At 37.8% G+C, this 24,077-nt stretch overlaps 1 protein-coding gene across 5 annotated transcripts in view; it reads left to right on the forward strand.

Moving 5' to 3' along the window:
* MAPK9 (mitogen-activated protein kinase 9) overlaps positions 1 to 24,077 on the forward strand; it is a 63,264-nt gene that overhangs the window by 26,240 nt on the left and 12,947 nt on the right. For 4 of the 5 annotated variants that reach the window (XR_004646935.1, XM_034780131.1, XM_034780133.1 and 1 more), the window contains 9 exons: positions 3,689 to 3,818; positions 5,415 to 5,473; positions 6,531 to 6,669; positions 8,107 to 8,272; positions 9,740 to 9,811; positions 15,253 to 15,435; positions 16,728 to 16,852; positions 17,470 to 17,533; positions 18,896 to 18,967. Coding sequence is in view for 4 of the 5 variants with exons in the window: in XM_034780131.1 (XP_034636022.1) it covers positions 3,689 to 3,818; positions 5,415 to 5,473; positions 6,531 to 6,669; positions 8,107 to 8,272; positions 9,740 to 9,811; positions 15,253 to 15,435; positions 16,728 to 16,852; positions 17,470 to 17,533; positions 18,896 to 18,967 (1,010 nt within the window). In the remaining variant the exon portion in view is untranslated. Of the gene's footprint in view, positions 1 to 3,688; positions 3,819 to 5,414; positions 5,474 to 6,530; positions 6,670 to 8,106; positions 8,273 to 9,319; positions 9,392 to 9,739; positions 9,812 to 15,252; positions 15,436 to 16,727; positions 16,853 to 17,469; positions 17,534 to 18,895; positions 18,968 to 24,077 lie in introns of all 5 variants that reach the window. The other variant, XM_034780132.1, reaches the window with a different exon arrangement.

The raw sequence follows: 24,077 nt of genomic DNA on the forward strand, positions 1-24,077 counted from the left end.
ATGGAGTTTCCTGCACACTGCCTCTTTTCTGCAAGGTGGGCCGGGAACCACAGCTGTCTGGAATTCTCCAGTTCCCCCTCCCCCCTCAGCAGCTTCTTCTAATTGCAAGCTGGGAAGCTGCGCTCCGCTGGGTCCAGTGGCCTCTAGCAGTGGCCAGCAGCTCTGCAGTGCAAATTCTACCGTGAAAAAGGAAATTCTGTGCAGATTATTAATTCTTAAATTCTGCATTGCACAGTGGTGCAGAATTCCCCCAAGAGTAGCTTGAGAATCATCAACCACTGTTTCATCCAAGCACACTTGTTTATTAAGTATCAGAGGGGTAGCCATGTTAATCTGTATCCACAAAAACAATGAGAAGTCCAGTGGCACCTTAAAGACTAACAGATTTATTTGGGCATAAGGTTTCGTGGATAAAAAAACCACTTCTTCAGATAAATGGAGTGAAAATTACAGATACAGGCATAACTATACTGGCACATGAAGAGAAGAGAGTTACCTTACACGTAGAGAACCAGTGTTGACAAGGCCAATTCAGTCAGGGTGGATGTGGTCCACTCCCAGTAATGCAAAACCTACTGACCGCTATACTTACCTACATGCCTCCAGCTTCCATCCAGGATACATCACAGGATCCACTATCTACAGCCAAGCCCTTAGATACAATTGCATTTGCTTCAATCCCTCAGACAGAGACAAATACCTACAAGATCTTTATCAAGCTACAAACTACAGTACTCACCTGGGGAAGTGAGGAAACAGATTGACAGAGCGAGACAGGTCCTAGAAGTCACCTACTACAGGACTGGCCCAACAAGGAAAATAACAACACCACTGGCCATCCTGTACAGCCCCCACCTAAAACCTCTCTAGCACATCATCAACGATCTACAGCTTATCCTGGAAAACGATCCTTCACTCTCACAGACTTTGGGAGGCAGGCCAGTCCTCACTTACAGACAGCCCCCCAAACCTGAAGCAAATACACCTCTACCCCGATATAACACGACCCGATATAACATGAATTCAGATATAACACGGTAAAGCAGTGGGGAGCCCCGGGCCCTTTAAAGCACCATCCGAGCCCCGCTGCTTTACCGCGTTATATCCAAATTCGTGTGGAGCCCCGGGCCGGAGCCTTTGGCCCTTTAAATCACTGCGCCCGGCTGCCGGAAATTTAAAGGGCCTGATGCTCCTCGTAAGTCATGTGCCCCAGCCCCCTAATCATTTTCGTTGTCCTCTGCTGGACTCTCTCCAATTTGTCCATATACCTTCTGTAGTTGGGGGACCAAAACTGGACGCAATACTCCAGGTGTGGCCTCACCAGTGGATTCTGCTGCCGGAGGCGATTTAAAGGGCCTGGGGCTCCCTGCAGCGGCTGGAGCACCGGGCCCTTTAAATCACCGCCGGGGAAGCCGATCCAGTCCAGCACGGCCGGTATGCCGTACTGGATCATACCCAATATAACGTGGTCTCATCTATAAGGTGGTGAGATTTTTTTTGGCTCCCGAGGACCGCATTATATCGGGGTAGAGGTGTACTCAACAGCAACTATACACCACACCACAGAAACACTAACCCAGGAACCAATCCCTGTAACAGACCCCGTTGCCTACTCTGTCCCCATATCTACTCTAGTGACATCATCATAGGACCTACCCACATCAGCCATACCATCAGGGGTTCATTCACCTGCACATCTAATAATGTGATATATGCCATCATGTGCCAGCAATGCCCCTCTGCCATGGACATTTGCCAAACCGGACAGTCTCTATGTAAAAGAATAAATGGACACAAATCAGACATCAGGAATGGTAACATACAGAAGCCAGTAGGAGAACACTTCAAGCTCCCTGGACATTCAATTTTAAAGTAGCCATCCTTCAACAAAAAAAAGTCAAAAACAGACTTCAAAGAGAAACCGCAGAGCTACAATTCATTTTCAAACTTAGCACCATTAATTTGGGCTTGAATAGGGACTGGGAGTGGCTGGCTCACTTCAAAAGCAATTTTCCCTCTCTTGGTATTGACATCTCCTCATCAGTTATTGGGAGTGGACCACATCCACCCTGACTGAATTGGCCTTGTCAACACTGGTTCTCCACTTGTAAGGTAACTCCCTTCTTTTCATGTGCCAGTATATTTATGCCTGTATCTGTAATTTTCACTTTATGCATCTGAAGAAGTGGATTTTTTTACCCACGAAAGCTTATGCCCAAATAAATCTGTTAGTGCCACCGGACTCCTACTTGTTTACTAAGAGAATTTGATATTTTGTACTGATTCACAGAGTTAATATGTATAGCACTTTCTACATACTAATACAGTGTTATCTTGATTGGGTAAATATTGAAAAATGTCCACTTATTCATGCTGGCTGGGCAAAAAATACTATTTTAAAAACATCTGTTCAGTTGCCTTCCTCCCCTTATGTATTCTGTTTTACATATTCAAGCTTTGGCTTAGTGAACAATTGAAAATTACCTGATAATGGTGACTTCTTTAAACAAAGCAGTTATGTAAAATAGGTAACTGCTAATAGACTCTAAGTTTAGGTTAGAAATGTGTGTTAATTAGAATCTGGGCACATAATCATGTCACCTCTACTCTTGAACCGTACTGCTTTCCCTGTATGAGAAGCAGTGACTTAATGTTGACAGAGTATGTTCTATTTTATTTCAATATTGAAGCTACCAAAGGGAAGACTATTGTGCAGGAGTACAGTGATATTCTGGTGTCCTTCAGTCTACTGCTATGTGTGCCCTAAAGAGGAAGAAGTAAAGAGAAGCTGCTCACAAATAACTTCAAAAATATTTGAAAAATATGTGGCAGAGCAGAACATCCATTGGCACTAACTGAGCAGCCAAAATAGAGCTTGGATCATATATGCTCAGAATTAGATACTTGTGGCTATTGAAAACAAATTTGAAACTCCCCTGCAAAACTTGTTCATATAAATGGAGGCAGAAGGTCACTAAGAAAAATTAAAGCTCTTGAGATAAAAGCAAATCTAGTTGCCTATCTTTTAACTGGAAACCTTTCTTCCTAAAATCGGTGAATCCTGTTATTCGGTCTGTGGGTTGGAGTGCCCTTCTCCCAATAAATCATAAAACTAGAGAATACTGAAGGACTCAATTAGTAACATTAACTGATTAATTTGTCATATTTGAAGCTTGCAAAATATGTCTTAAACTGCATACCTGTAAGGTTCTCTGTGTCCAGAGCCCTGGTGTTAGCTTGGGAAGTGATGCACTAGGGTATTTGGATTTAAAGTGAAGACTTTAGTAATGCATAGTTAATATTTGGAACAGAAGTGCATCTACCCGAAAAGTAGTGCCAGCAGCACTGTGTGAAAAACTCATTTAACCCAAATTAACCATCAGAGAAACTTTTTATTTCAAGTATGGTTAATACAACTTAAAGTTGCATTTTCCCCAAAACGCTGGTATTAGTGCCCCCTATCTTGGAGAAGGTACTATTGAAATTTTCAGTAAAAATGCAGAGGGCTTCTGTTTTATACTTCAGTCATCACTGGTAAAGGATCTGCAGGTTCCGTTTTGTTTGTGTGTGAACAGAGCCGAGAAGAAATTAATATGACCAGGTTTGTGGATATGCATGGTTTCAAGCCTTGATTTCTTCTTGTTCCCCCAAAAGATTTGCACTTACGATGTTTCTTTCAAAATTTCAGTGCTGCATTTGATACAGTCCTTGGGATAAATGTTGCGGTAAAGAAGCTGAGTCGTCCTTTTCAGAACCAAACTCATGCAAAAAGAGCTTACAGGGAGCTTGTTCTTTTAAAATGTGTCAATCACAAAAACGTAAGTGTATTTTTCTTAAGAATTTAATTTATTTTCAAATAGTGCTCCTACTAATAGTAAACAAGAGTGCATAAAAGTAAGCCTTAATTATGGAAAGGTCAAAACTGGTTAAGTGTGGGTCAGAATTGGTAAATTATTGTAGATAGCAAAGACTATTATGAAAGTTTTGACTCTTCTCAAGTATTTGAAATGTAAAACAATGAAAGAGTGCTGGAACTTTGGTAACATATATTAATGTGTCTAATATTAAACAAGAAAAATTTTTAGTTAGACCCAATCTATATTTGGGTTTATGGGTGGAGCGGGTGCTTTGTTTCCTTTGAGGTGGGGAGGGAAATGAGGTTTTTGAATCAATGCAGCTGCATTAGTAGAACCTCCCAGTGTAGGTACTGCACCAGTGTAAAACTGGGTTGCTGCAATGCAGTTTATCCCAGTAAGTTATACTAGCACCAACGCTATCTTACAGTGTTTCGGTGTGGGTTTACACATCAGTGTAGTACACCATTGTAAGTTTCCCTGGTGTAAGCAAGAAGGCTTTTACTGGCCCCCATCTTTCAGTCTGTTTGTTCAAAAAAACAAACAAACAGAAAAACAAACCTAAACAAAAAAACAACCTGTGCTCAAGGGTAAACTTTGAGACAGAATCATAGTTTGACAGTACTTGCCTATTAGCAGTAGTGAGATGGTATTATGCTGCTGCTGCTAGCTTATCTGAATAATATGGAAGATATGTTACGTTTTACTTGATTGAACTTGACAATGCTTTGAAAACATAAAGCATCATACTGGTGCAAGTACTAAGTATCCTAATTACAAGAATACCAGGATATGAATACCAGGATCATGAAACTTTTAAAGGATTTTGAGAACTATTTCCAGAAACATAAGGCATGTCTACACAGCAACTAGACACATGTGGTTGGTCCATGCCAGCTGACTTAGGCTCATGGAGCTCCTGCTGCAGGGCTGTTTAATTGCTGTGTAGACTTCCGAGTTTAGGCTGCAGCCCAAGCTCTGGGACCCTTGCAGGGACTACACAGCAATGAAACATCTCTGCACCCCAAGCCCTGGAAGTCCAAGTCAGCTGGCATGGGCCAGCTCTGGGTTTTTCTTTGCTGTGTAGATATATCCATAGAGCAAACAGGTTGATGGGGCATCTCTGTCTGTGTACTATTTGGAAGCCATTTTTCTAAGGATAGAAAATACTTGCTCACCACTTTTTCTCTCAAATATCAGAATTTTTGAGTGATCACCAAGCTATTATTCTAGGCACAACATTTTAGGTTTTATTTGGTGTGTGGGTGGGAGGGGAAGTGGTTTCATGTAACTTAAATGTGACCTTTTAAAAAAATGTACAGGATCTCTGGTGATATACTTCAACACAGATGCTGCAGTATTGTACTTGTCCATGTGAAATATGTTAGTAACAAACCAGTCTAGTTTCACTGTCGAAGTTGAGTGGCAAAGTAAATCAGCAGTGTAAAGAGAGAGACTGAGTTTTTGTATTTGTTTTAATAACCACATTGTCTTGCTCTTCATTTAGTGTGTAAAAATTCATATATTTAAGGTTTCTTCATGTTTTATTTTTCTTTATAGATAATTAGTTTGTTAAATGTATTCACACCACAGAAGTCACTGGAAGAATTTCAAGATGTGTAAGTACTGTAGTTCTTAAATTTTTCTTGGTAAACATTGTCCTGAATTTAGAGGCATATTCTATGCTTTCTTACAACTTTTCTGGCCATGAAAAAAATATGGTACTGAGGATAGAATCTCTGGCCTGTAATTATTCTTTAAATGTTACAGTGAGCTCCTTGAGAAAATCTATAACTAAAGTTGTTGTGGTATGTGTGTAGTAATAGAAAATAATGGGAAAAGGTAAGTATTCCTTTTACTTTTCATCAGCCCTCCGCTACCTTTACTGACTACACATGGATCTGTAATTATCACAGCTGTTTTCCTTTAGATAGAATGACAGTCAAATAAGTCAATTCAAGACAATAACTCAATGTGGATAACCTGACATGCTTTTCTGAGATCGAGCCCATCAGAATCACAATACCTCCATCCTTAATTACAAGCTGACTATATTTCTTAACCTAGATCTTGTATGTGGTGGTAAGAGATCTGTCGAAGTATTCACGAGGCTCCAATCACTGTGTTATGTAGGTGCTAATGTGTGTGTTGTTGCAGCTTTGGAATGGATTTATTTGATGAATGGCATAAAAAAGGGGTTGCACATTAACTTGGAAATTAATCACTGCTCTTTATTTCACAAAACGCTTTCCCTAATTTTGTTGATGTTAAGTCAGTACACAGTGAAAGGAAATCTCAATGTGACATGTTTATTTCTTCATCCTATCTGTAACTTCTGTGTAAATTTCATCTGTACCTAGGTTACATTAAGAGACACAACATCAACTACCAGTCCTGCTCTTAAATTTTGTTTAGTAGAATTGATGGTTTTAATGGATTTCCACTCTCTTGTGAGAGTATATGTTCATTTTTATTCAAACTTTTACTGTTTTTAGTTCATTGTTTTAAATAAGTTAAATTATGACATTCAATATTTTTGTCTTTTACTGACATTCCAACACTCATTTTTCAGTGACTTGCATGGGATCCTATTTAAAAATATGTTCTGATGTTAGTTATAAAATACCTGAGATGAAAAAAAATGTTGTTTGTTTGTTTTTATTCCTTATACTGTAGGTATTTGGTTATGGAACTGATGGATGCTAACTTGTGCCAGGTTATTCATATGGAGTTGGATCATGAAAGAATGTCCTACCTTCTCTACCAGATGTTGTGTGGTATCAAACATCTCCATTCAGCTGGTATTATCCACAGAGTAGGTAGTGTTTTGATAGTGACATTGACAACAAGCATCTTTAAGGTGGCATTTATATGAAATTTGTTTTTGCTGGTTATCTTGTAAATCAGTATTCCATTTCATATTCATATTGTTAATAGTAATGTGAAAACCATATCTGGTTCACGGACAGACAGACAGATATAAGTGATAAATGAAACTCCAAAAACCAAACTAGTTCTGCAGATGGTAAAAGGGCATTTTCTGCAGTTTTTTGTGTTAAATGAGACTAAATATAAACACAAATTAGGGAAAAATATAAAATAAAAGATATTAGTATTAATAGGTGATGGAATGTGAGTAAGGATGCTCCAAGAACCTTATGGTTAAAGCAAGGGAATAATTTGTATTAAAATGAAGTCTTTTAAACAATTATGTACGACAATAATATTAATACTCAAGGTAAAATCGTTAAGTGGTTGCTCAAAATTTCAAAGCCCTGCACAGCTGACATCCTGCAGCTCTGTTGGGCCTATTTGCTGTCCCAATCTGCATGACTGATCCTGCTCCTTTGTGGGTTCCAGTTCTTTTTATTCTTGCCTTTTAATTTCTTCCATGCAATCATGTGCCTGGAACTTCTTGCCTTCACCCTTTCCTCCTTCAAGTTCCTTGTTAAAACACAATAAAGAAAGTTTATAAACTCTAGAATGGAACACAAAATTCCCTAATCTCACTGTTTCTCTGCTGTCAACAAATATCTGTGAAACCCACTAGCAAAGTGTCCCATCCCTCTCTCGTGCTGGTCCACATAGAGAATGACAACTTACTGGTGGTATTGATTACTCCATTACCCCCATTGGTAGAGGTCTCAGCAGTAGAGATCTAAAGGCTCCAACCCTGCTGATGACCCATGTGGGTGACGGTATGATATCACATGCTGGACTTTCTGTCTTTTCAATTTGACTTAAAAACCTAAGAAATTATACACACGCTAGAATGTTTTTTAGCATAGTTTAAGTTTACAAAGTCAAGCACTCAGATGTTAGGAAATGGTTGAACTAAGATTGCCCGTGCAACCTTAATTTGGCTACACAATCCTGATTCATCCTCAGAGTAGGTCCATTCCATGCACTGAATGAGGCAGGTCCTGGGGAAAATATAGTATGTGATCATGTAATTAAAGAATGATTCAAAGTGCATATACACAAGAGGTCCTAATTAAGGTTGTGTGGGCAACCTTAATTATGTCATTTCCTGACTTTTGAGTGCTTGACTTTGCAGTCTTAATACTCTTTCAAAGTATTTTTGTGTGCACGTAATTTGTACACAACTTAACTAAAAGAATGCACGCAAGAAATGTATATTAAGCTGCTAATGTTCAATACAGTGTGGTAGCTTATATTGATTTTATGGAAGTTTATATGGTATCTTTCAGTATGTTGAGCCTTTCTGTTAACTGAAATAATTTTTCTTTAGGATTTGAAACCCAGCAATATAGTAGTAAAATCAGATTGTACACTCAAAATCCTTGATTTTGGACTGGCAAGAACAGCATGTACTAATTTTATGATGACGCCGTACGTAGTAACACGGTATTACAGAGCACCGGAGGTTATCCTAGGCATGGGATACAAAGAGAATGGTAAGTTGCAGCAATGAAGTATTAAACCTTTTCTCTAAAGTGCAATTCTCTCAGAAGAATCTCACTGGCAGGACACCTTTTGAGTTTTCTATCTCTAGTGCTAATGTAATTTATAACATGGTGTTGGGAATACTGAGATTTACAGAGTTAAACATTTGAGGAATAGCTGTTGTCCTGTTTCTTGTGCCTTTCTCTCTACCACTGCTCTCTTTATCCTCCTTCCCTGCCATTCTCACTTGCTTCACTCCATAGTTCTTCATTCCTATTACCGTTGTTCCATCCTCAAAAAAGAATGCATTGTTTATAAGACAATTATACTTATAGATTTTAAAAATCTAGCAGAACCACTATAGGAAATAATTAACTTGTTGTAAGGTGTCTTCTCTTTCCCCCTGTTTACCACGCCCACATTTGTTGCTTCATTTTCGTCATGTCTATTTAAGCTCTCTGGGCCAGGGAGTGTCTTTATACAATCCTAGGTCTATGTAGCACCTAAGACACTTTGGACACTGTATTTTTAATAATAATACATCTTAAATATCTTATACAAAGTTTTCAGCAAGGATAATGTCCTTGAATTTCATTCCCTCGTCAAAAAAAGTTTTCAGATGATTGCTTGTGAGGCAGATGATACCCTGCATTCTACTCTAGACCTTCAGCTCAGTGCATCCCTTCACTTCATATTCCTTAGCCTGGATTAGCATTATATGGCCTGGGAGCATACCTTTTTTTTGAGGTGTAAAGCTTCATTGTGGCTTTCTAACCTGAGAGTTCCACAGAATTTTCCTGAGTCAGCTGTTATGATGGTTCTGTCTGATACACAGGGCCCTTGACAATACATTAATTGGTGTGGATCAAAAATGTTTAATATGCGTGTAGTAGCATGTGTCCTGAATTGGACAAGAATATTCTAAATAACATGAAGAATAATAAACTAATCTGTAAAACTGTAAATATGCAGTTTAAATTTACAAATAAAAAAACTGTTTGTCGTAATTTAAAAAAATTCTTTAATCTTTTGTCCTTGTTGCACCTAACATATGATAGTGGATATCTGGTCTGTTGGGTGCATAATGGCAGAAATGGTCCTCCATAAGGTCCTGTTCCCAGGAAGAGATTGTATCCTTCTTCACAGTGGTTTCAGGGATTGTAAAGTATGATTAAAAATTTAAAAGTAATTGAAGGATTTAAGAACTGATCAGAAAAGCATTTTATAGAGTTAAAAAAAAAAAAAAAAAAACGCGCAAGGCCTACCTCACAAAAACTGAATTACTGTCTAATAGCAAAACTTAGGAAAAAGCGAAGTCAGTGTTCTGTACTGTTGAGAAACTCATCTGTTAGCAGTTTGGTTTTCTGCATTCTTGTGGTTTTTATTGTAGATAGTAGGTTTATTTGTTTAGATTTTTTTAAGTTTTCCACTTTTGTTCATGACACTTCATAATTTGATCATTTCATTTTTACTTTCAGTTGATATCTGGTCAGTTGGGTGCATCATGGGAGAATTGGTGAAAGGTTGTGTGATATTCCAAGGCACTGATCGTATCCTTCCCTAGTCATCCTTGAATCCTTTTTCACATCCACCAAAGATGCACAATTATTTTTATCTATTTATGTATATAAAAGCATAAAAAAGAAAACAAAATATTTCACTACTATATTTTAATGGATCTATTGTAATGTTTGAAATTAGTGTCATTAACCAAATAGCTGAACTTCATTTTTTTCTCCTACTTACTTGACAACATTTAACATAGTTCTTACTGCTTGAACGCTTATTATTCATATTAACAACTTCACATTTTACAGCTTTAAAAGGATATTGCTAGGTTAAAAAGCAAATTTCCTTGGCAGTGTTTCTAGTAATTAAATCATTAAAACTGAAATCTTGAAAAATTTACTTTTCACAATTTATGCTGTTTGCTTCTAGCATTTCTGTATTTGCACAATGAAAATAATCCTACTCTCAATAGTTTGTTTTTAGTTTTTAGGGTTTTTTTTTATTTTTTTTGTATTTGTATAATAGCACACAGCAGTGCTGCAGTCTCTCAGTTGGAAATGCTGCAGAAGGGGAATGTACATTTAAAAGTAAAGACCTTTTCTTTTAGATTTTTTTTTTTTAATTTTATGGAAACATTTCTGTTGGTCTTGGATTTTTCTAAGTTTGTTTTTACAAACTTGACATTTTGGTCTCTTAACTCATTAAATACATCTGGTTAAGATGGCTTAAACTATCTTTGCCAATAGATATATTGTACAAAAAATTATTAATTTAGTATATTTCAAAGCCTTTTCCTACAGGCAAAGTATAAAACATAGCTTAATTACTTGTTTCGAGTTTATAATATAAAAATTGGAAAGGATACTACATTTCTCTCCATTTTAATTATTCTGAAAATGAAACACTGAAAAGTGAAAGGTTTTGTGGAACATCTAGTTCTGCATCAATAAATAAAATGTTATTTTCCCAGCTTTTTTATCTATATAAAGTAGATTCTGTGAAGGTATAACCTCTATAAAAAACATAAACATGTAACAATAAAGGAATTTAAATCTGAATGCTAAATTCATGACACTAATCTTCAGCAGTTGATTAACATGCATTAATTTAACAGCACAAAATAATTAATACACAATTTTTTTCACCTCTTCTTCCCTTTATATATTTATTGTTTTATCCTTCAAAGCCTTCAGACCAACCTAACACAATTCTTCATGTATGTTGTATATCTTCTCACTTGCATGTTAACGTTGGTTATCCTGATTGCTGTCTTGATTTATTCATAAATTTATTCATAAATAAATCAAGGGAATTTTTTCATACTTGTCAAATATGTATCTAATGAATCAGTTTCCCTTCTGGAAGGTAAATAAAGCTCCACCAATCTAGATTTAATGTAGCATATACTGTATAATGTAGCATATCTATAGCTCAGTGGTTTGAGCATTGGCCTGCTAAACCCAGGGTTGTGAGTTCAATTTTAGGGGGAGGGATAGCTCAGTGGTTTGAGCATTGGCCTGCTAAACCCAGGGTTGTGAGTTCAATCCTTGAGGGGGGTCACTTAGGGATCTGGGGCAAAATCAGTACTTGGTCCTGCTAGTGAAGGCAGGGGGCTGGACTCGATGACCTTTCAAGGTCCCTTCCAGTTCTAGGAGATAGGATATCCCCATTTATTGTAGGTGTTGCTGGTAGCTATGCTGATAGTTAATGTTGCCTAACAATTTCCATTCTAAGACTCTGTTTCTAGTTGCTTATAACTTTGTCAAACTTTAACCATTTGGGCTGAAATTTTCTATTTCAGGCGTCTGCCTCAGGTATATTTTTAAGTTTCAGCTAAAATGGTTCAGCAGTTTCATAGAATGAGGTTGGAGAAAAATACACTGTTTTTGCTCATATTAGATTCTTACAGCTGTTTCACTGAGAATCCCTAGCACCTCCATCCTTTGGTGCAGGCACTTGAACTCTGGCAGAGAGGGTTACTCTGCCAGGGATATGCCTTTGATTGTCTGCGTAAAAATCACCCACATTTGGCCTCAGAAAATCATGGTTAACATATGCACAGTAGGCGTTTGTTAGAGGCTGGTGGCATTATTCTCCAGATTCTGCTTGTGCTGAGCATGCGCTACCTCTACATAGCTAGGTGCTGGCCAGACAGCATGCTCTATTCTAGCATTGCAGAGGTTGAGCAGGACTTTCCTTGCAGTTGCTCTTCCTAGTTGTTATGGTGCCAGGTACCAAAAAGGTACCCTCCCTCCCCCCCCCCCCTTCTCTCTCTCTCTCTCTCCTATGCTGTCAATGCTCCCAGTTCCCAGGTAATGAGGCGGGGGGAGGAGGAAGCAACTTAATTCAAACACAGAATAGCGGGGAGCAGAGGAGGAAAGCGGGGAGCAGAGTCCACCCAATATCTTCCTGGAAGTAATTATGACTTTGGAGAACTGGAATATTTCTCTAGATGTTAGGACTTAGGAAAACTCAATTCTCTGTTTATCTTCCTCCAGAGCTTATAGATCCACTATAGCTAGGTAAACTCACCATGTGTTAGAATCTGCTAGGAGTGAAGTCTCATATCAGTAAGATAAGGACCGCCTCTGCTCCAGAGGCTGCCATCTGCTTCTGTGGATGAAATCTGCCAGGCTGCTACATACCATCCTGTACACACCTTACATTACAAATCAAGTTTCCGCCTAGTCTGTGTTTCAAATGCTACAAGGCATAACTTCTTAAACCCAGGTTTGAAGTGGCCCCTGTCCTAGAGCATAGCAAATGTTTGTTTCTACTTTCAACATTGGTGTGGTCCTTTGGAGAAATCCAATTAAACACTCATTGGTCCTGTTCAGTTCTTTGTTAGGTTACTGTTGGTCATTAAATTTTCCTAAGACTGTTATTGACTAAAGAAAGAGAAGTAGGGATTATGAAAGATTGGGGCTGAGTGTGAAGTTTTATTCAGTTAACTGATTAACCCTAAGGGTATGTCTTCACTAGCAATGTTAAAGTGCTGCTGTGACAGCGCTTTAATGTGGCTGTGTAGTCGCGGCACCAGCGCTGGGAGAGAGCTCTCCCAGCTCTATAAAAAATCATCTCCATGAGGGGACTAGCTACCAGTGCTGGGAGCACGGTTCCTAACACTGGTGCACTGTCTACACTGGTACTTTACAGCGCTGAAACTTGCAGCGTTCGGGGGGTGTTTTTTCACACCCCTGAGCGAGAAAGTTGCAGCTCTGTAAAGTGCCAGTGTAGACCAGCCCTAACTGGTGATACTTTTGAGGAGAAACAACCCTTTGAATGTAGTTTGGTGGAGCCCCTACCAGAAATCAGTCTTCCAGGTGGGAACAATATTTTTTGTGTGTGTTCAACAACTTTTTGTGTGTGCACATTGTTTTAGCATGAGAGTTAACTTTTGTAATTTTTTATTTACCATGCTTTTGATGTCAGTTTTCCATTTGAATGCATGGAACAAACAAATACATTATATTAGAATAATCTTTGCACTAGATGTCTATATTTTTAATATGCATCAGTGCATATCACAGGTATGAAAAGTTCTCAGTAGTGGCTGTATTTTTGGCAGACCAACTGAAATTTAAGCACTTCCAACAAAAATTTCTAAATAGAATTTTTTTTTTATGCAAAGGCATGCCATTTTGTTATACTCTCCCACTACATAAATAGGTATTCTAGAAAACTTTAGATGTGACATAACTAAATGTCTAACTTGTGAATGTTGACAGAGTTGGTGTTCAGCAATATGTAGTACTGCATTAGAATTCCAAATTCCTCTGATTCAGAAAATGATTAGGGATTCTGTCAATAAGAAGGTCTCCTCCAATGTCAGATCTTTGAGATAAACTGCCTTGCATAAATTAATTTACTTGCTCTCCAAGCATCTTCAGCCATATGTACCTTTTTAATAGATTGGACTGAATTCTCAAGAACTGCTTCACAGTCAGTGATGATAGAATTAATACAAGAATAATTTATCTGTACAGTTCTCTTCAGACATTGCTATGCTTTCTATTACATAGCATGTAATAAAACACTTAATAGAGCCACATTGCCGAATATTATCTGACTCCCAGACTGTATGGAGAAGACTAGATGCTTCAGTTCCTCTCCTCCTCTACTTTTTTCAATGTAAATAAGTAGAAAAATCATGGAATTTCTAGCGTAATCCCAATAAAACACAGTAATTGTGTGTTGTTTTCCTAACTACTCCCTAAGCATCCTCTTTATACAATGACAAATTGAGATTCACATTCTTAACCAAAATGCTAGCTTGCAGACGAGGTGCACAGTTGTCATTTAGATAGTAAGGAGGGCAGGGGGAGAGTTGGGAAGATGCATCTTCCTAAGTGTGTGACCTCCTGTGAAGTTACATTTGAACTCTTAATAAGCTATGGTTATACTATAGCTTACGTTGACATAAGTTATGTCACCCAGGGGTGTAAATTAGCCACCCCCCTGAGGGACATAACTTATGCTGACTTAAGCACTGGTGTGAACAGCACTGTGTCTGCAGGAGAGCTTCTCCTGCCGACATAGCTGCGGCCACTTGTTGGGGGTGGATTAATTAAATTGATGAGAGAGCTCTCTCCTGCTGGCTTAGAGTGGCTACAAGCTGCGCCGCTGTAAACTCTCTGGTGTAGCCATAGCTTATGATTTAAGAACAACAGAGGGTCCTGTGGCACCTTTGAGACTAACAGAAGTATTGGGAGCATAAGCTTTCGTGGGTAAGAAGCTCACTTCTTCAGATGCAAGACTGATTGAAGAACAGTCACTGTTTCCGTTAGGTATTACCATAATTGATAGTTAAAAACAAAACACCTACATAGAAAATTCAGATTTGCCATTTTAGAAGCCATTATGATTCATTAGAGTTGGATTTTCATTCCATCTTCTCAGGAAACAGTTTTTAGATGAAAAATCACTATGATGCAGACTTTCTTAAGTAGAAAAGTGGTACAAAATTCTTCAGTCTGAATGTGATGCAGTTATTATTTGGTCAGGTTTGTCCTGATCTTTTTCCTGCCCTTTATTAACTTTATTTGTGAGGTGTTTTGTACATCTTAGGTCCAGAAGATTCAACACCAGTCTTTCCTTTCTCTCGTCCCCGTCTCCATGAACAAAGTGCTTCATTATGGACACCAATCTCCAATCCTTTTGGATCCTGTCAATGCCACTTTTGAAAATGGCCAGTAGATTCTGTTCAAAAAGAGATTTACACTTTATACATTGTGTAGTACTTTTAGTCCTTCCTACTATTGGGATTGGAAGTCTGATTTTTGGAAATTAAATTTGTTCTTTGCATGACCGCTCAGAATGCTGTGCTGCTAGAACAATGTTACAATCCAGATTTGGCTCTTACAGTCCAGGTTTTCATTACTTTCAGTGCACACAAATGCTTTGTGGCACATTTCTATAAGCAGTATCTTACACAATGCAGATTTGAAATTTTTCAGCTACTTTTCCTAAAGATAGCATCCAGATATTGATCAATGGAATAAAGTTATTGAACAGTTAGGAACACCATCAGCAGATTTTATGAAGAAACTACAGCCTACTGTGAGGAATTATGTAGAAAACAGACCGAAATATCCGGGTATCAAATTTGAAGAGCTCTTCCCAGACTGGATATTTCCATCGGAATCTGACCGTGACAAATTAAAAAGTAAGATATTTAGATATAAGAGGGGTCTTTCTAAATTGCTTCAGTTGAAGTTTATACAGTATGCGCAGACAATGCAAACATGACACTATGCTGGTGTGATACAGTCTGATATCATCACACTACATTGCATTAGGAAGCAGGAGATTGAAAGCAGCAGCCTGGCTTTTTCCTGCATTGGTAACACACCATGAAATGTCCTACTGCTGCCATTAAAATAGTTTGATTTAAATATATACTTTCTATTCTCAAAATTTCAGTCTATTAAGATCCAGTCGATGGCTTGAATGTTTACTAAAAAAACATTTTTATGAAAGCCATTTTATAATGAAAATTGATCTTTCTTTCTCTAGTTGATATTGATATGCATGTGTAGTTATGCTCATTTTAACTGCATATTGATTAAATAGATTATTTTTTTCTTAATTACTGGTATATTAGATATGCCTGTTGAATCTACCTCTTGGCCACGTGCAGCCGTAATTATATTTAAAAAGCCACAGCAGCAGGCAGCTTAAATTCGTTATAACAATGTGATACCACATTGATATTGGTATGGGGCTCAATCCCGCAAATACCTATTATTAACTTCACTTGTGTGAGTAGTCTCGCTAAACCACCAAAAGAGAAATATATAAAATGCACCATAAGCAATAACTCTATCAAAAGGAATTGGTGACTTCATAAGTCACAAGAGCTAAAGCTTTCTTTTTACTATATTAATACCTATTTTTAAAATGTCAGGTTATGCTGTTCTACTTGAAATATTATTTTAGTGCCAGACAAACCATGGCCTTGTACCGCAGTGAGACTGGGTGCACAAGCAAAGTTACTTGGGTGTATTTGCAAGAGTGGGACCATGACTTGGATGGTATTAAATAATGTTTAATTTCAAACAATCTAACCTTAATTTTAAATATATGTAGCAATATAATAAAAAGAAACTTTGTCTCATTTGGCTTTTGAAGATACTAGTTTTTCTCAGTAGAGTTAATACTTTCATATGTACAGCCAGATGTGTAGTTGTACTAGACACTTATTTCATCTTGGTGCATAATGTTCAAAGACTCTCACACAAGTTTTATAAGAGTAATGTTTAATCTTGGTGCATTGTGAGACAAGGTTGAAGGCCAAGAGTCTACAGGTAACTAATAGAAGTACTTGAATTATTAACTTGCTTAGGAATTTTTGTTGTGTATCTTTTTTGTTATGATATATTCTACCATATGTTGTTTTGTTACATTTTAGCATTTTAGCTTCTGAAACGTTGTTTGTTCTTTCCCACCCTCTTCCAGCAAGTCAAGCTAGAGAATTATTATCAAAAATGCTGGTAGTAGACCCAGACAAACGAATTTCTGTAGATGAAGCCTTACGACATCCATATATCACGGTCTGGTATGATCCAGCTGAAGCGGAAGCAGTAAGTGTACATAAAAAATTCTACTCAAAGTATCACTTTAATCTTCATATTTGAGACAGTAGTTTGTGGCTTGTGTCAGGTCAAGAGCAGATGTTGAATTCTCACTTTTCAGGCTAGCAAAGATTACATATGTAATCTTGAGAGTATAATAGTTTGAAGTGATTGAAGTACCACCTCCAAAACAGCCCAAGAAGTGGCATTACGGTTGGTTTGAAAACATCCCCTATAGCTGATTTCCTCTCCATAGATATATAGTTGCCAGTGCAACAGTAATTCAGGCAGGTTTTTAATCCTACCAGCTTTAGGATAAAACCATTTAATTTCGTTGAGAATCCTTCCGGCCTCATGATTTCTTTAAACCTAATATCCAGTTTTCAGCTGACAAATCTAATCTTGGTACATCATTCCAGTAGCTTGATTAGTTTTGCAATTGAGACCATATAATTCTGAGGCACTTCTATAAAACAGATAAGATGGAGATATTGGCAAGGGACCCAGCCAGAGATTAGCAACTAAAAATAACATTTCACCTAGCTCTTTTTTGTTGTTGTTGACACCATGGTTAATTATACTAATGAAATGCTGCAGTTATATTTCAGATTTTATTTTCTTTGTAGCCTCCTCCTAAAATCTATGATGCACAGCTGGAAGAAAGAGAACATGCCATTGAAGAATGGAAAGGTAATAGCCAAAAATGACTGATTCCAGTGATGGTGGTAATTTATCAACCATCACTACTAAAGTAGTGTAACTCCTACACTGCATGGCTGATCAGAACACACCAGATTCATTATACAATACTGCATGCAACAGTGTGAAGATTAAAGACCCAACAAATCATAAAATGTCATATTATGAAGTTAATTACAATTTGGCCTCAGAAAATCATGGTTAACATATGCACAGTAGGCGTTTGTTAGAGGCTGGTGGCATTATTCTCCAAAGATTCTGCTTGTGCTGAGCATGCGCTACCTCTACATAGCTAGGTGCTGGCCAGACAGCATGCTCTATTCTAGCATTGCAGAGGTTGAGCAGGACTTTCCTTGCAGTTGCTCTTCCTAGTTGTTATGGTGCCAGGTACCATTTGTAAAGTGAAGAAAGTAGTATATTTTGCTAAATGCAAGTTTTATTTGCATTTCTGGTATTTTGTTAGCTCTCTTTGTGGGTGGGTGGGTGGTTTGGTTTTTTGTTTGTTTTATGAAACCAGCCTTCTAAGGTAAGTGTTTGTTTATAATGGATCTCTAATACATTTTTCTTAATCAAGAGTTCTTCAAAACAGATACACCATCCACCCTCCAAACCACAATACTTAGTCTCAGATCTGTTCTAGTACAGGAGTCCTGCCTAGCAGAGTTGTGTATTTATAGTAAGACACCATTTTCTTTATTGAGTAGCTTCTATGTTGGTAATTGGCTTAAAAGAGTAAAGGCATTGTGTGTTCTGGTAACAATTATGCCTTATTTATGGCGTTGTGTACATCACCGTGTGGTGAAACCAAGATATGAGGTAGCCCTTACTCACTCAAGTAGTCTCGATTACATTAGCAGAATTAGTTTTACAAGTTAGGGCTACAGGATCAGGCCCATAATATTACCTTTAGAGAGAAGACCTTATAGATAAGTAATTTCCATCATGGTTATGAATGAAAATATTCCGATTGGTAAGAAAAAAGTGCTAAGGTTTTTCCAATACAGGTGGCCTGACTATTATGTTTTTAGCTGACATACTTTTTACTGACCTTTGTAAAAGTTTAATTTCAATGTAGTTCAGCCATACAGTAAGTTATTACAATGGGTTAACTATTCTATTTCCTTTAATGTGTTTAGAGTATGTCTATTAACTTTTTGGTAAATATTGAAACTGTTTTTAACTCTTCAAGTAAATTTGCAAAGTCCATTCATCATAACTGTTGTTTGTTCCATTGGGAAAGTGTACCTCTAAACCGTTTACAGCTACACCTTTAAAAGTGTAAAAGGAAATGGCTGAAAGCACTGTTTTTTGTAATATTATCTTTCCCTACCAACCCTTTTTCTTTTACTTAAGAATTAATATACAAAGAAGTAATGGATTGGGAAGAAAGAAGCAAGAATGGTGTGGTAAAAGATCAGCCCTCAGGTTAGTCATTGGTTTTAATAGTTTAATTTTTTCTGCAGCTCTGATACATGTTTGGTGAGGTGCTCATATTACATGAATCAAAATCAACAATCCAGTTATGCCAGAAAGTTTTGGTGATCTTGATCCTGATCAGTCTCCCAGATTCATAGTCAATTTGCCTTGCTATGAAGTGAGCTGCGGAAGCATGTGCTGCTCTTCTTCCTCCCTGACTGGAAGAGAGAAAAATAATTGTTTTGGGTTTAATTGTTTATATATAAACCACTTCTTTCTAAGACATTCTCCTGTCCTGTAGGTATAACCTATGTCCTTGGTGCCCAGATGACAGAACAAGGAGCAATGGTCTCAAGTTGCAGTGGGGGATGTCTAGGGTTGGATATTAGGAAACACTATTTCACTAGGAGGGTGGTGAAGCACTGGAATGCGTTCCCTAGGGAGGTGGTGGAATCTCCTTCCTTAGAGGTTTTTAAGGCCTGGCTTGACAAAGCCCTGGCTGGGATGATTTAGTTGGGAATTGGTCCTGCTTTGAGCAGAGGGTTGGACTAGATGACCTCCTGAGGTCTCTTCCAACCCTGATATGCTATGATTCTATGATTCTGTGAGATGTATATTACCTTGCATTGGCTGTATTAAAAACGTTTAAAAGTGAAAATCCAGGGTGCTCATGGCCTCTCCTAAACTGATAGCCATATTATAGAACACAGTTTAGCGCATCTGTACTTCTCAAAGGTTTTAGTACAGTGGCTAGCATCTGCAATGGTTTTGTAATGAAAAAATGTCTAATGCACTGAAGAAACTTGCAGCAGTGTTTCAGTCCCTTTATTCGGATGTTTGGAGGGTGGGGGGGAAGAGGGTGGTTCTTGTCTTGGCCTTGTAACTTAGGTGGGTAGTAGTGATTTTATTAGCAGAGTATAAAAATTGCAGAAGAACCTTTGCCGTTTCCTTTCTATATCAGTTTTTTCTCACTGTTATCCTTGTATTGGTCTGAGGAACTAATTTGTTTAATTGGGGTAATGATTTGTCAGATCCTGAATCCCAAGCCAAAGCAAGTGCAGGTAAATCCTTTTTATGTAGTTTCCCATATTTATAAATATTAAAATAGTAATTTATTGTCCTTACCCCTTGCCTTAATAATTGAGACTAGAAACAGCATATGTGAAAAGCAGGTAGACTTCAAATTTGACTGTATTCTTGATGTAAACCCATTGTGTCGTCGCTGTGTTTTTGCTGGGAAACAGCTTACTTTGCTCTTCCATTCTGGGTTAGAAAGAGTTTGCTTTATCTTACCCCTGTTTCTCAGCTGGATACATTATATAGATTTAAATTTACATGTAAATTCAGAAGCTAGTATTATGGCCTGCTCAGAAGGCTAAAATAGTCATATTCTGCACAGAGAACTCCAGTGAGGTACCTTACATGTTACAGTAAATATGTTCAGGGGAATGCCCCTGTTATCTTCTGCAAAGACCCACATTATTGGTGGTTTTATATTTAAGGAGTTCCAAAGGTATGAACCAGTTTTTATCTCATCTAGTACCTGAAAGAAACTACCAGACCAAGTGAAAAATGTGCTGTGAACTGAAAAGTGAAATAAAGTATGTTGTGGAAAACAACTCTGCAGGCTCTACAAAATGTTATTCTTTAGAAACTTGCAAACTGTTTTGCAGGGATCCAGTACTCTTCAGCTGACGGCACTGTAACTCAAGGTGTCCTGCTGCAATGTTTAGATTTAATTTGTCTTTAGTTTTATAGTTTGTCACAACTTCTTCTTTATTTGTAGTACTAGTTGTCTCGTAATTCAATGACATTGGGATTATTCCTCTCTGTGTGTAACATTTTAATAACTGTATAATACAAGTACAGCAGTTATGTAATTGTTTGTAGAACTCTGATAGAATGAACATTGGGGAAAGGAATATTGTAGGTTCAAAATACTGACAAAATTACAGAAACTGGTACCTCAAAGCATAAAAGTGTAATTTAGTATAAATAAGAATACAGATATTTAGTAATCTTGTCTTCAGGTACTTACTCATACAGTTTTCTGGAGGATGCGAAGAGAAACCTCTCCACATCCACATATCTTTTACCATACAATGTTAATACAGTGATATTTTTAGAATTTCCATGGTCAGACAGAGTAACATTAAGAAAAACTTGAAGCTAAAATCTCCAGGTAATTTAACAATAATCTTCTGTCAAGAATAAAGTTAGGTTACCCTTAATGTTAATTCTAACACATTCAGGAAACAGAACAGGCTGTACAACTATCCCTCCTGGAGAGTTAGAGCCAGTATCCCCTGAAATACCCAAACCTTACTCCAGGATGCATATTGGATACTGAATACCTAGAATTAAAAAATGAAAAACCAAAGTCACTTTTGAGGCAAAATTCTAGTAACACTTTATCTAAGTATTTCTATACTCTGAGTTGTTTTTTAATCCAAAACAAAATTTAGTTCACACAGATTTTAGTTCACACATTTGTGTGCTTGCTTACCTTGAATACTACCTTATTCCACATATAAGCCTATGGAAATAGTATATCTTCTGTAGCTTCTATTTTGGCTGACATAAAACTTTAACTTCTTCCTGTGTCTCAAAAATTATCATAACCAACATAATCCTAGCAAGTTAAATATTTACTATTTCCCAAAACCGAGTCTTACATTTGAATTAAAATTAGTGTAATCTGGAAAGAGTTCAGTCTGTTAAATTCAAGCTTGTATCTGATGTGCTGCTCCTAAAATTGAATTCCTCGTAGCTATTGTCATACTTGTCACCAGTTCTGTTTTGGAATTTGAGGAGGATGTACCTTTCTTTGTGGGTTTTTGGTTAGCATTTGATATGCCTTTATGAAGTGCCATGCTCTGAGAATGTGTCAACCATATTGAAAGTAACCTCTCCCCTCCCCCCACAACTTTTAGTGTTCGCTGGTATTCCAGTGATTCTTACTTTTCTTTTTTCCAGCCCAATTTTTAGATGAGTCCAACCTGATTCAGTATAACATTTCTTTACTGTAAAACTCTCAGACATAATCATGAGGAGCTGTATAGGTTACAAGCCCTGAAATAGACTTTAACTTCTTGACTATTTTTGTCTAGTTTTTTATCTGTCATCAGTTTAAGTATATCATTGTGACGGGTTGGATCACAGAACCCCCCTTGGGAACTGCCAACTGATGTGCCAAGACTACTTCTGCCCCTGCTTCCTCTGCCAGCTTGGGACTCCAGCACCCTGTCTTGTTGAGCCAGACACGCCAGTCTGCTCCAACACAGACCCAGGGTCTGAACCACGTGTCCCAAAGCTGTAGACGTAACAGAAAGCAATTTAAGAAGTGTTCCTGTCTTTAACACTCAGATGCCCAATGGGGTCCAAACCCCAAATAAATCCGTTTTACCCTGTATAAAGCTTATGCATAAATTGTTTGCTCTCTATAACGCTGATAGAGAGATATCCACAGCTGTTTGCCCCCCCACCCCCGATATTAATACATACTCTGGGTTAATTAATAAGTAAAAAGTGATTTTATTAAATACAGAAAGTAGGATTTAATGGTTCCGAGTAATAGCATACAGAACAAAGTGAATTACCAAGAAAAATAAAATAAAACACACAAGTCTAAGCCTAATACAGTAATAAAACTGAATACAGATAAAATCTCACCCTCAAAGATGTTTCAGTGTTTCTTTCGCAGACTGGATGCCTTCCTAGTCTGGGCACAATCCTTGTTCCAGCTCAGATGGTACCTAGGGGATTTCTCATGATTGCAGCCCCCTTTGTTCTGTTCCACCACTTGTATATCTTTTGCATAAGGCAGGAATCCTTTGTCCTCCTCTGGGTTCCCACCCCTCCTTTTCAATGGAAAAGCACCAGGTTAAAGATGGATTCCAGTTCAGGTGACATGATCACATGTCACTAAAAGACTTCATTACCCACTTGCCAGCACACACGTATACAGGAAGACTTACAAGTAAAACAGAGCCATCTACAGTCAATTGTCCTGGTTAATGGGAGCCATCAAGTTTCCAAACCACCATTAATGGCCCTCACTTTGCATAATTACAATAGGCCCTCAGAGTTATATTTCCTATTTCTAGTTTCAGATACAAGAATGATACATTCATACAAATAGGATGAACACATTCAGTAGAGTATAAGCTTTGTAATGATACCTTACAAGCGACCTTTTGCATGAAGCATATTCCAGTTACATTATATTCACGCTCAGTAGCATATTTTCATAAATTCATATAGAGTGCAACGTCACAATCATATTTTAGGCATCTTATGCACATTTTTACTGCAGTTTAGAAATCTCAGACAGTGGCTTCTAATGTAGTCCCTTCCAACAAGAGATATCAGCTTTCCTTCCTCTAAGGAGTGGGGAGTGTGTAGAGGATCTCAGGTGCTCTCTCTATGGACCTCACAGTCCTAAGTCTGGCTCTACTGCTGGAGCCTCCCAGTGCCTCCTGCTCCCTACAGGTTACTGTTGGCCATTTTCTTGGATGCCTCCTAACTAACTCTGGAGTCTCCCCTGATACTTTACCACACAAGGCTCTCTACTCTGAGCGCATGCTGCTTCTTATATAGTCCTGGCATAGCCACATGACATCCCCCCTTTCTGCCTGCAAGCCCCATCCATCTCTCTTGAGTACTAAATATCGCAGAATGCATTCTCTTTAAACTACCAAGCCTTAGTAACCAGCATAGCAGCACTTCCCCTTAAAGAGGTTGCCATGTCTTCTGTTATGTGGCTGTAAAAATTAGTAATCCAATCTATTCTGGGAGGTGTTGGATACCTGTTGTATGCTTTGACTGTTCTGACTAATGTTAAATTTTCTGATGTGAATAGGTAATGCAAAAAGCTTTACTGTTAAGAGTGAAATGGAGATCTTCCCATCTTCTCAAGGAATAAAGTTACAAATTATTCAAACATAAAAATGACAAAATGAGATGTCAGAAGGGCATGGAACAATGTTTCCTGCTTTTTACAACACTAATGTGGAAATGTAAAACTGAAAATCTGCTTATCAGACTTGTTTGCTCTTCTAATTTTGTTCAGTGATGAGCTGCTGGTATCTTTCTTTTCTTTTTAAAACAGGTACAGTAT

Source organism: Trachemys scripta, chromosome 8 (assembly GCF_013100865.1).
Source record: "Trachemys scripta elegans isolate TJP31775 chromosome 8, CAS_Tse_1.0, whole genome shotgun sequence".
NCBI classification, from domain to species: Eukaryota; Metazoa; Chordata; order Testudines; family Emydidae; genus Trachemys; species Trachemys scripta.